General features: G+C 39.1%; 1 protein-coding gene across 1 annotated transcript in view; it reads right to left on the bottom strand.

The window, feature by feature from the left end:
* Window positions 1-354: 354 nt before the first annotated feature.
* CHST9 (carbohydrate sulfotransferase 9) overlaps window positions 355-12,357 on the bottom strand; it is a 216,754-nt gene continuing 204,751 nt past the window's right edge. Inside the window, exon 4 of the mRNA XM_040984694.1 lies at window positions 355-1,443. Within this exon, the coding sequence (XP_040840628.1) occupies window positions 355-1,443 (1,089 nt within the window). The remainder of the gene's footprint in view (window positions 1,444-12,357) is intronic.

Raw genomic sequence — 12,357 nt, 5'->3', positions numbered from 1 at the left:
TGAATTCCAGGATGATTGCATATATTCATGTTTCTGTGGACTCCCTTTCCTATCATTGCAAGGGTTTTTTTTTTTTTTTTTTTAGTTAATGTAATAGCTGGCTGGGAACAATATGATCCATAATGTAAAATCTACTCTTCCTTAAACATTTTAGAGTCATTCAAATTGTTTACAAGTTTCTGTTAAATGGTTTTCCTATAACTTTGTGCCAATTGCTATCATAAATCTTCATTAAATCACAAAAACTCTATTCAGTTAATTATCCTTCATACAGAGAATTTTAAGGAAATTACAGTAGCTGAGTTGAGGTCATCATGATAACACAAATACAGGGTTTTAGAAAATGAACACAAACTACAAAAATGGAGTTGTGTAATTAAACATCAAGTAGTCCAAGTAATAAAAATCATGGATCAACTGTCTCTCAGTTCTAGTTAAATCCTTTAAATACTGCCTCACAACGTGAGCATTTGTTCTTTCATCAGAAGAGTGCCTGTCTTTAAAGTTTGGAAATTTCAGTTCTTCTGGAGCACCAATCAACCTTAAGAAATAATTGGCATCTTCTTCCAAAGTTTCAAATTTTCCTACAAAGTCGTACTTGATCACACATGGAAAACAGAGTTTGCTAACCTTTTCCCAGTGAATGTCCATTCCCACTGGACGGTGGGAGTCCAGCAAATAGTGGACAAATTCTTTGAACTTGACTCCAGAACCATTAATTAATGACTCTTCACAAACGTTTGGTCGGTATTTCTTTATAATTGCCTTTCCAAACACCGGGTGGTAATAACTATTGGGGTGTTCAAACTTGTCCCTAAAAGCTGACACTAATCTTTCCATGGGATCACGAACAAACACAGCTTTGGTGTAGGTATTTAGGCGTGTGTATATCCCATTTAAGTCAAAGCTATCTAGCTTTTTCAAGTGCTTTCCATAGTGAACGGCATCATGGGAGATGTTATATGCAGAGGAGGCCAATCCATTTAGGACCATTAGAACTCTTTTCCAGTTGGAGCAGCCAGCCTTTGGTACTTCACAGTATAAGATCTTGTGCTTGTCTTCTACGTAGATCCTGGATACCACATGAAAGACATGTGACTGAGGATGACTCACCCCACCATGTTTTTTGCAAAATTCCTGTAGGAAGCATCTGCGTTTTTCTTGGGTCACATCAGCTTTCTTCCATTTGTTGTCTTGGACTAAACTTTTATTTAAAGGGCGGATATCCAGGGGCCAATTCATTTCACTGAACTTCTTTAAAAGAGTCTTAGTTCCTTGATGCTTTCCAGGAGCCCTATATGTTGGTGTTTGCATGATCTTCAAAACATGATCCCCTCGGTGTGAGTGGCGGCTCTGTGTTGGGCCTCTGGTAAGCCTTTCAGAATTGAGTAGATTTCCCTTGTTTTCCTTCAGATGCTCAGGCATCTGTAAGTTGATTTTCTGCTAAAGAAGAGAAGGAGAAATATTGAGAACACATTCACAAGTGTAAGTGTATTAAATAAGGAATTGAACATATTTGTTTTAAAATACGGATGAGAAAAGCATATTTTGTGTAAGCTGCCACAACAATTTAGTGAAGCATGCTAAATATACATTATGTGGTAAGTTTCTGTGAAGTTTGTTTCTTCACACAAACTTATTATATAATCATCACAGTGATGAGAAATGGTACCCCAGGATGGTGAGCAACAGGAGTTTTGTTCTTGTTCCAACTGCAATGCAATGTAATGTAACTTCACTGTTTTGTGAGTCACTTGTTTTTGAGTTACTAAATATTTTCAAGTGCTAAAGAAGTTAGTGTATCTTCTTGTAGACAGAAAATGTAGCTGTATTTGCACCATTTTTGATGTTTTTGAGGGTACTCTGTAACACACAAAAGAACTCCAAGTTACAAGTTAAAGTAATTAAAGTAACACTAATCATGCCATCCTGATGGATGCTTCCATTTCCTAAGCACTTGAAAAAGTTAACACTGCCCCTTGGCAGTGTTTTATTTTTCCACATTGATGTTTTCATGTTAAGAACTAAAATCATTGTGTCATTCATGTTTGAGAACTTCCTTCTTTCCCCAGTGAAGAATGATTAAGGAATATATACAAATGCACTTGATATTTTGCTATACAAAATTATATCCAAAGTAGAAACAGATTTCAGTTCTCTTGCGTGAGGGATGAAGCAAGCCATTTACCATGTTGCTTTCATCTGACTACGATCATCCCCCAGTGCTTACGTTGGCTTGTAAAAGAGGATGTGCAAGTTGGACTCTTCAAGATGGCATCCTCTGGAAGTGTCAGAAGTTGTAAAGATTTTGGTATTTTAACTATGGGTAACTTGGAGGGCTCTTAGAAGGCTCCCTGGCAGACAAGCAACTTGATCTCCTTTAAACTTGGAACGGGTGATTGTAGAGAAGGTGGTTTGGAAGTAAATTTATAGGATTAACTGCATGTTATTGGGAAGTTGAAAAAGTCAATCTTCTGTTGTTGTGGTAATTCATTTTGTCACCAACCTAAAGCTGGAGGAAGGGATGGGTGAGTCTCCTATGTTTATCATTGTGTCCCAGTATCTAGAGAGCTCTAATATCTGTGGTAGTTACTCTCAAACATTTGTTGAGTAAGTTATTGAGCTAGGTCTTGAAGGATGATTATGAATTTTCTACACAGTTGAACAAGAGAACTGAGGGTTGAAGTACTGGATGGAAACACACCAGGCATCGTTATAGTCCCTGTACCAGTTGAGTGTGAAGGGAACTTTTCCATAGTACTACAAAAGGACTCTTGCAGAGAGGAGTAATCTTCCTTTCACAAAACATTAGTTTGAATAGCTTCATAATAGTTATATCAAATATTCCCTGTTATTCAGGTTTCAACTCTAAAAATATTTGTCTGTTATTTTTTCCCTATCAGCATAATTTGAAGCCCAAAATATGTCATTCCTCTGGTCAATGATTTGTAGTCCACAATCGTCAATGATAACATAAAATCTGACACAAGGTTTGAATATTATTGGCTTCCTAATCAACAGGCATGGGAAGAAAGGCTTTAGAATAGGCTTCGGATAAAACTAGAACAATCTTTCTGCAACTTCTTCTGCCAACACAACCATAAACAGTGACGCAACAATGTTCTCTCACAGTCATTTAGTAAACTTCACATTTCTCCATTTGTCTGGTGTTCCTCAGATTGTAATGAGCATCTTTATATATACCTTAATCCACTCTCTCTTTTACTCCACAAAACAAAACAAAGCAAAACCAAAAACTAAACAAAGTCAACCTTCCATTGCACCATCTAGACCTGCTCAGTGGTTATCAAATTTGCTTTTAGCCTCTGGGCACTTCTGTAATATTTTATCCCATGTCTTTTTCTCAATGAAACTTGCATGCCCCCCAAGGCCATGCTTCCCTTGGCCTTTCACAAATAGATGAAACTTCACTTACTGGATACATATCCCTCAGGTCAGAAGCTAGAGAACCACTTTTTCTAGCTGATTTTTTTTTCCTTTGCAGCTGATTCTGGCATTCAAGAAACTCTCAGGTCCACTATCATCCCATTTGTCTGTTTGTTTGCTTGTTTAATTTGTCTGCGTTGGAAGTAGGTGGCAGAGAGAGAGGGAGATTTGCCACCTGTAGGTTCACCCTCCTCCCCCCAGATTTACTATGGTTGGAAGACTGAAGCAAGGAGCAGTAATACAATCCAAATCATACATGATGGTGGCACCCCAATGACTTGAGTCATCACTGGAGATCAGTATTGATTCCAGGCACTCACATACAGGATGCAGCTGCAGCTATCCTAATCAGTGTCTTAACTGCTAGGTTACATGTGCAACCTGACTACCCCATCTGTAATTAGAAGAGTTCTCTACATAAATCCTGGCTGTTACCAAAGATGGCCCCACCTTCATCTACTTTTCCAGTTGCCACCATCTAACCTTCCAGTTTACTATTTTGCAATTTTGAACCATTCACTACGTGATTCAGGCTCCCAACAGCCAGCATGATTCGTCCTTCAACCTTTATCTTGCAATCAGAGTCCCCTACCAATGAAGTTTTCCTGCCCATCCTGTCTAAGCTCTGTTTCCCAAAGGTTTTCTCCGACAAAACCCAACGTATTTTTTTCACAGCATTGAGTGCAAGGGGAAATGGATTTTTTCATTTATTCGTTCTGTGTAGGCTTACTTTTAACCCACTCCACTTCCACGTCACTAGAATTTAGCTATAGACACTTTATCTTCTTGTTCTATGAGCCTAGCACATAGAAAGTGAGGAATATTTAATGAATAAACAAGTGGAATAATAATTCAATAATTTTAAATTTAATAATATCTTGATAATATAAAATAATTTAATAATCAACTAATAATGGGGACTTTCATACAATTGTTTTGTGACGTTGTTGAATGATGACGGCATTCATTGAAAGGACAGGGTAATTTAGAAAACTGGCCAGTTCTCACTATGTTCATGAAGATTTGTAACGCATCAGGGCAGATTTATCACTCAATATCAATTAGATGCCAATCTCCTGATATTTAGTGCTAATCAGCTTCTTTTACTCCAAGCATAACTAACACATTGGAAAAAGTTAATTTTCTAAAACATGGCACTAACACCTGATGACCCCTCCTGGATGACCACCAGGCATTCTCTTAGACCCCTTCCTCTTGCCGTCACTCATCAAAGCTGTTATGAGGATGTGGAGACCTTCCTCTCATGCTCACTCCACTTCCATTTCCTTCCAGTTACGGAAAGGGATTCCTGGACTGACAGATTTGAATTACTAGAATCAAAATTAATGACAAAGTTTGAGGCTCATACCAATGAATTTCTATCACAATTATTATGATGAGAAAAATAATAATAATATCAAGAGAAATAGACAACAGATAGGGGACTAATATCCAGGATTCACAAAGAGCTTCAACAACAGCAAAACAAAAACCTTGTCAAATGGACAAAGCAAACGAGAAGGCATTTTTCAGAAGAACAAATTCAAATGGCTTTTAGATGTAGGAAAAGATGCTCAGACTCCCTAGCTATTAGGGAAATTCAGACAAAATACGCACTGAGGTTCCACCCAACTGCAGTGAGAAATCAACTAACAACAACTGATGACAAAGAAAAAACAACCTTAATCTTTTGTTTGTGGGAGTGTCGACTTGTGCAGGCACTAGGGAACTCAGTATAGAGAGCGCTAAGACAACTGAAGATAGATCTACCCTATGACCCAGCTATCCCACCCTTGGGAATATATTCAAATGAAATGAAGTCTGGATATGAGAAAGTGGGGCTGCTGGGATTAGAACCTGCGCCCTTATGGGATCTGAGTGTGTTCAAGGTGAGGCCTTTAGCTGCTAGGCCACTGCGCCAGGGCCTGTTGTATAACTTTTATAATGCTGAGGTACAAATTTTTTTTTTCTACTTTTGAGGGAATAGTTAGTTGTATCTTAACTTTTCAAATATTTTAAGAGATGAAAGCAACTTGTATGTTTGTGAAACAGATAGGGAGAATCTCCTTGATTACTGGTAAATTGGTTTGAATTTCAGATATTCACTGCTGAATTTACTCCTGTTTTTTCACACCTAAACAATGTGCAAACTCTGGATAGTGTATTCTCCTTCAAACAATGGGCTGACACCATTTGCCCATGCAAGATGCATACAATGAAGAGAATTCTTACACTGCTTCAGATCACACCATAAAACTTCTCCCCTTGTTTGTTCTCTCCTTTGTGTTTCTGTTACTATCTTAATATTGTGGATGATACTGAAATTCTGCATAATGTGAACAGGATAAACTGAGAGGCAAGTAGGGCTGGGAAGCATCCTGGGAGTGCCTGTGTCCATCTAGGACAGATTCACGGCAGAATGTAGCGTTGAGGGAGGTGAGTCCTGGGAAAGCATCACCGAGTGTACACCAGGAAATCTTAGAAGAGTAACAAAGACAATAGGGGCAACGTGAAGCCAGTGGGGCTTTCTTGAGACAAACACGGGACATTCATCAAGTAAGAGTGAAGGAAACGTAAAGGAATGGCTTCTCATTCCCAGAGAGAGGAGATGAGGGAGCAGATTTTATAGGACAGGCAAAGACGTTTTGTAGTGCATCTGAGTCCACAACATCTTTTTATTTCAGACCTCTTGAGTTGGAGGTCCTTGAAGAGAGTTGCAGGTGTGCATCAGGACTCACACGCTGGGAGTCCACAGCTGGAAGCTGAGAGTGAGTGTGTGGGAATGGAAGGCTCTGTTTTCGGACAGTAGCGGTGATGACCACAAATGCCTGCATTTCACCGAGGGCTTGCCACATGCTGACCACAGCACACACTGCCACCTACTGCCGTCTTCAGCTTCCACTTTAATTTACTGATGAAAAAACAAGAGTTTTAAACATATTTAGTAACTCTTTAAGACACATAGCTTGAAAAAGGGGACAATTCATGACCTCAAAGGTTGTCCTACTCACATTTTTTTTTTCTTGCCAAGGAGAGAGGGAAATTCAGGTAGGAAATGGAGGACAGTGCCAGGAGCTAAGTTTTCTTTTCTTATTTTAAAATAAACTTTTAATTTATTTTTTTGTATCCCACAAGGTTTTATACTTTTAATTAATGTGTAATAACTGTACATCTTTATGGGATGAGATGTGATATTTTAAGTCAGTCACACAGCATGTACTAATTAAATAGCATTTCTTTGCATTTCCATTTCCTTATTGTTTCTTGATGCTTGGAGGTTTTCAGCCCTTGTAATTCTTCATAAAATGCAGAATAGTTTATTGTGAGCTAGAGTCACCCCGCTGTGCAGGGGGTCAGTAGATCATACTCCTCCTCTCTGTGTTTTGATCTCTTTTCACCCTCCAACCCTGCCAAACTTCTAATAGTCACTAGTATACATTCAGATCAGTGCTTCTTCTTTTAGGTTCCACACGTGAGAGTGGCTGTGTGTTTATCTGACTTATTTCACTTAGCCCAATGATTTCCAGATCCAGCTGGGTATTCATCTAAAGGAAATGAAGTCAGCCAAAGAGATCTTGCAGTGCCACATTTGCCTGCTTGTTTGTTTGTGGCATATTTCGCAATAGGTAAGCTATAGAATGAAACTAGCTGCCACTGATGGAGGAATGGATAAAGAAATTGCACACACACACACACACACACACACACACACACACACACACACACAGTGTTTCAGAAGTTTATGGGATGGAGGAATTATATTTAAAAATATAGGACTGGTTTGTGGCATAGTCGGTAAAGCTATAGCCTGAGGTGCTGACATTTCACATGGGTGTCAGTTCATGTCTCATCTTCTTTACTACTGATCCAGCTTCATGTGAATAGCCTGGGAAAGCAGTGGAACATGGTCCAAATATTTGGAACTTATGTGGGAGATCTGGAAGAAGCTCCTGGCTGCTGAATCTGACCTGGCCCAGCACTGGCCATTGGGTTCAACTTGGAAAGCAACCAGTGGATGAAAACCAACTCTCTCTCTCATTTCTTCTGTCTCTGTAACATTGACTTTCAAATAAATAAATTAATAAATATCTTTAAAAAGTTTTCTTTTGTGCAGAATTTTGAAATCCATGAACATAGGGATTTTGAAGTACCCTTGTTTAATTTAGCCATAAAGAAGAAAGGCATTCTATTATTTGCATCCAAATGCATGGAACTGAAGTTGCTATGGTTTGAGTTCTTCAAATGTTTGGGATTCTGTCGTTCTCCCTGTACAGCACAAGCCAGATGTTTCCATGTTTTGACAAAAGTGTCGATCAGATTAATTGTTTTTGTAAGACTCAAAATCCAATGGTTATAGCAATGTGACCGCTCCATTGGCAGCTGTGGGCTTGATTGGAATGAAAATTCAAGTTGCAGGAACAAGTTTGAGTTTCCAGGTTCCTTGAAAATGACAAATATTCTATGAAAATCAGGGTGCAGTCCCTGGCATGTGACTGTGAATAGATTTCTCAGCCTCACAAACTCCACTGTTTTATCTGAGAAGTGGGGATAACTGTAGTGACTGTTTTAAAGTAGGACAGATTAGACGAGTTAGTGTAAACAAAACACTACAGAGTATGTGGCACATAACAGGTGGTAGTGTCACGATTGCCCTTCTTTCAGTTGGAGGTGCTTCTTGCTTTTACAAAATGGAATCCTGGCACTTAGGCAGTTATGTGTGTGGTTTATGTGTCTTTCAAATGGACTACGGATTGAGTAGATGACACCTTTTGCTGACAATATTCTAAACATTGCTGAACATGCCTAACCTAGAAGAATTTGTTAGGCAAGTCACAATTTTGACAAGGATAATATTAGCAATTAGATTATGCTTTGCCCTAGTTCCTATCTTTTAGCTTTGACATTTTGCTAGTTTGATTTTATAATATTACTTTTAATAAAATGTCTTTCGTCATTCATCCTGAAACTAGACATGAGTGCAATTCCATTTCTTCATATAATCATGAAGATTATCTCTAGTAGGTAATAGGAATTTAGGACTAATGGTGTTTTCAGATGGTAGGTGGGCAAGTTAGTCTTTTCCAGGACTGAGCTCATTGTCTGTTGTGTATAGGGCATGGCTGTTCCTCCCACCTCCTGATGCAAGGGCGTCAAAAGTTAGCTGCAGGGTTATCAGATGACGGGAGGACCAGGACTCCATTCCCAAATGACACTGAGGACAATTGGGAAGCATGTGAGTGTGGAGTCCTTGTCTCTCAAGCCATCTAATCTATACCTTTTTACGTCCCCATCCTCTACCCTTCCACCTCCAGTTATTCATGAATAAATGTTTCCAGAAGACCAATTGTGCGCCGGACTCTGGATTGCATGGTAGAGAGGTAGGCAGAAAGATAAAATCTGCCTCTTTGTTCTTGATGTCTGATCTTAATGGGCAGCCTCAGTGTCAGGGAGAGGGAAGGAGATACATACAAGAAAACCAAGTCTCACCACACTTTTGGCAGGTGATAACACAGAGCAATGATGAGATGCTAAGAGGGTGTACAGAACAGGCTCAGAGGTGAAGGACAGTGTGTATGCCACACAGAATCAGTTCTGTCACCTGTTTCTGGGACTTCATCTCTCTTGCATATTCTCCTTTTGGTGTTCCTAGTTAAAAGTTCAAACTGATTTAATCACTGTATTAATCCAAATATGAGCTAAAGATACACTCATTTTATTGATGAAAGATCTCAAGCCTAGAGAATTTAAATAAATTGTCCAAGTTAATCTGGCTATTGCTAGAGTTGTGCTTCAAACCTCTGTCTCAATCATGTGTGGCTTTATTCTGCTGCATTATACACTAAGCAACCTATTCCATGTTCATTGTCCATTAAATGAACTGATGCAAGGAAAACACCACGAATATACTTGTTGTAAGAAAGAGTGGTAGTCAAGGACCTAGATTTTCTTTTGAATCAAAGAGAACTGGCATTGTGCTCTTAGTCTATCAGTTTTCCATCTGGATAAACATGATTAATTTATTTTGGTTTTCTAAGCTTTCATTTCCTTGTACTTACAATGGAGTGGTTAAATTACAGGAAATGCATGCAGTGATTACATAACACAAAGTATGTTCTCTGTAAGTAGTAGGTACTTTTATTAATTTAGTCAATGCTACTTATTTACTGTCAACTCCTCTGTAATAACATTGTTCTACATAAATATTGGTGTTTTTCCTCTACTATTTTCACTTCTTCCTCTTCCTTCTTTCAGCACTTAGCAAAGAGTCAATAATACACATCCAATGGGAAGAAAGATGACCAGCGGAAAGAAGGATGCAGACAACAGGGAGACATAAACGGGAAAGGAAAAAAAGCAAAGAAAGAAAACAGAAGGCAGCCCAATTATGGGTAATAGGAAAGAATAATGAACTCTAGAGGGTAAAGACAGAACACTAGTGAATTGTAGCCCTCTCCAAGCTGTGACCTGTAAAACATTTAAGCCGATTAAACACAAAACAGTTGTTTTGTAGTAAGGCTATTCAAGTGGGTCCAGTAAGTTAATTTCTATGGTCACCTTAGATGCAAGGACTGAAATTATGATTTTATTTGCTAGTTCCTTCAATTTTGGATTTAATTTCATTCTGTGTCCTTCCCCTTGAAGCCAAACAAGCTTAAAATATGGGGTTGTAACACATTCTGAATATTAAGGGGACGTTTCTATTGAAATCATGCTCTTTCCTGGTTTGGCCAGACCATCAGAAGCTGAAAACACTCATAGTCTTAATGTGTATGATAACCACCCTCTAGGTGTTCAGTATTCTTTTACAGATCCATCATTCTAATTTTCTTCAAAATTACATATGGAAAAGGAAGCTTTTCTTTCATTCTTAAACTTCCATCTGTAAATAGAGGAGTGTGCATTGTGCTACAGTGGGTTAAGCTCCTACTTGCCATGGGGGCATCCCACATCACAGCATGAGTCCTAGTTACTCTGCCTTTGATCCAAATTCCTACTAATGTGCCTGGGAAGGCAGCTAGTGATGGCTCAAGTCCTTGCATTTCTGCACCCACATGGAAGACCCAGAAGAACTAACTGGTCAACCCCTGGCTATTTCAGCCATTGTTGAAGCGCACCATGGACAGAAGGTCTCTCTCTACCACTCTCACTTTCTCTGTCTCTCCATCTCTGATGATCTGCCTTTCAAAAAGATAAATATATCCTTTGAAAAAGAAATTAAAGGAGGCTTTAACTTGTCCAACTTAGCTCTATAAAAGCAATGGAGAAATCAGGGATATTCATATTCTCCACTTCTCTAACTCAAGCTCAGTAAATTTATTTAGCAGAAAATCTGGATTTGAAAAGAAACTCAAGGGGTTGGTGCAGTGACATAGCAGGCTGAACCCCACCCTGTGGTGCCCGCCTCCCGTTTGAGCAATGGTTCATATAATGGTTGTTCCACTTACAATACAGCTCTCTGCTTACAGCCTGGCAGAGCAGTGGAGGACAGGCCAAGTCCTTGAGACCCTGCACCCAGTTGGAACTTGGAAGAAGCTTCTGGTTCTCAGCTTTGGATCAGTTCAGCTCAGCTCTGGCTGTTGTGGCCATTTAGGTAGTGAACCAGTGAAGAGAAGATCCTCTCTCTCTCCTCTGTGTAAAAATCTGCCTTTCAAATAAAAATGTATTAACTCTTTTAAAAAGATGAAGCTCAAAACTTTAATGAGAGTAGAAACTTGAAATACATGTAAAGTTTCTGGTCTTCAGTATTTTATTTCCTGGCTAGGGCCTGTATATGTTTAACATACATACACAAAACCAAGTCACTTATATTTGACACAAAGAAAGTAGGTTAAGTGAATGACTATGACGATTTTAATATTTCTCTAGAATTTAGACATCAAGTGGATTTGGAATGTGGCTATTAATATTTCCAGTATTATGTTTTCTAAAATTAATGCTACTTGGCCGATTTCTTCTCTGTTTGCAAGTAATATGCACACCAATAATGATGCACAGATTTGAGAGGGTTTTGGGCAGCAAGTAGAAGAGGCCCCAGACAGACCTTGTTCTAGAAGGTAGCAGTTAGGGCAGTTTTGTTTTTGTTTTCAGGGGTGAGTGGGGAAGAAGGGATCTCTTGACTTGTGTTGCAATGCTAAGTGTGACAGGTTTTTTTTTTTTTTTTGGCAGGAAAAATACTTAGGGCATGCTTTATCAAACACAAGTTTCTCAGAGAAAGAAGAATGAATCCAGGAGGCGTTTTCAAAATTGGAGACTGATTTGGGTGTACCATGGGCAGGAGACATGGGTCTCTCACAAACACTCACATCCCACAGGAGGAGAGAGTTTGGCTACTCTTACAGGAGGGAAAATGGAAGTACATGAGCAAGAAAGCTGATATGTAATCAGGTGGCTGGGTAGATCTACAACATACAAAGAACGAGAATATTAGCATCAGATGAACATCAGATGGATGTAGGTCCTACATCCATTAGTTGGGTGATTTTAGGACAGAGTCTTCATTTGTTTTATCCTAGAGGGAGATTCTTTGTTAAGGGATCAAGTATAAGTAATTAGAGTTGATGCCAGCAAATATCAGTAGGTGAGTAGGGATAGGAGAGACAGAAGGGAAAGCAAAGGCTGGCAGAGTTAATTATCAAAAAAAGTTAACATAATGGAAACAGGATTTGAAATCTATTGAAAAACTCTCACAATCAATGTACAACAATTGTCCTAGGGGTTTCCCACTGTATCCCACCAGCTGAAGTTGAAGTCTTTGGGGGAAAGAGGTCTGACAATTCGAGTCAGCTGGGAAGACCAGTGGGGCAGGCTTGCTCAGATAGAGTCATGATTGAGGCAGTCATCTAGACATGTGGACAGAATGCAAGGTAACATTATGAAATGAAGGCATAGGAGGGAAGACAGAGCCAGCTC

Source organism: Ochotona curzoniae, unplaced genomic scaffold (genome assembly GCF_017591425.1).
Source record: "Ochotona curzoniae isolate NIBS_2020 unplaced genomic scaffold, NIBS_Ocur_1.0 contig_43, whole genome shotgun sequence".
Lineage (NCBI taxonomy): Eukaryota > Metazoa > Chordata > Mammalia > Lagomorpha > Ochotonidae > Ochotona > Ochotona curzoniae.
Note: the sequence above shows the minus strand (reverse complement) of the source record. Positions and strands in the feature narration are given on the sequence as shown.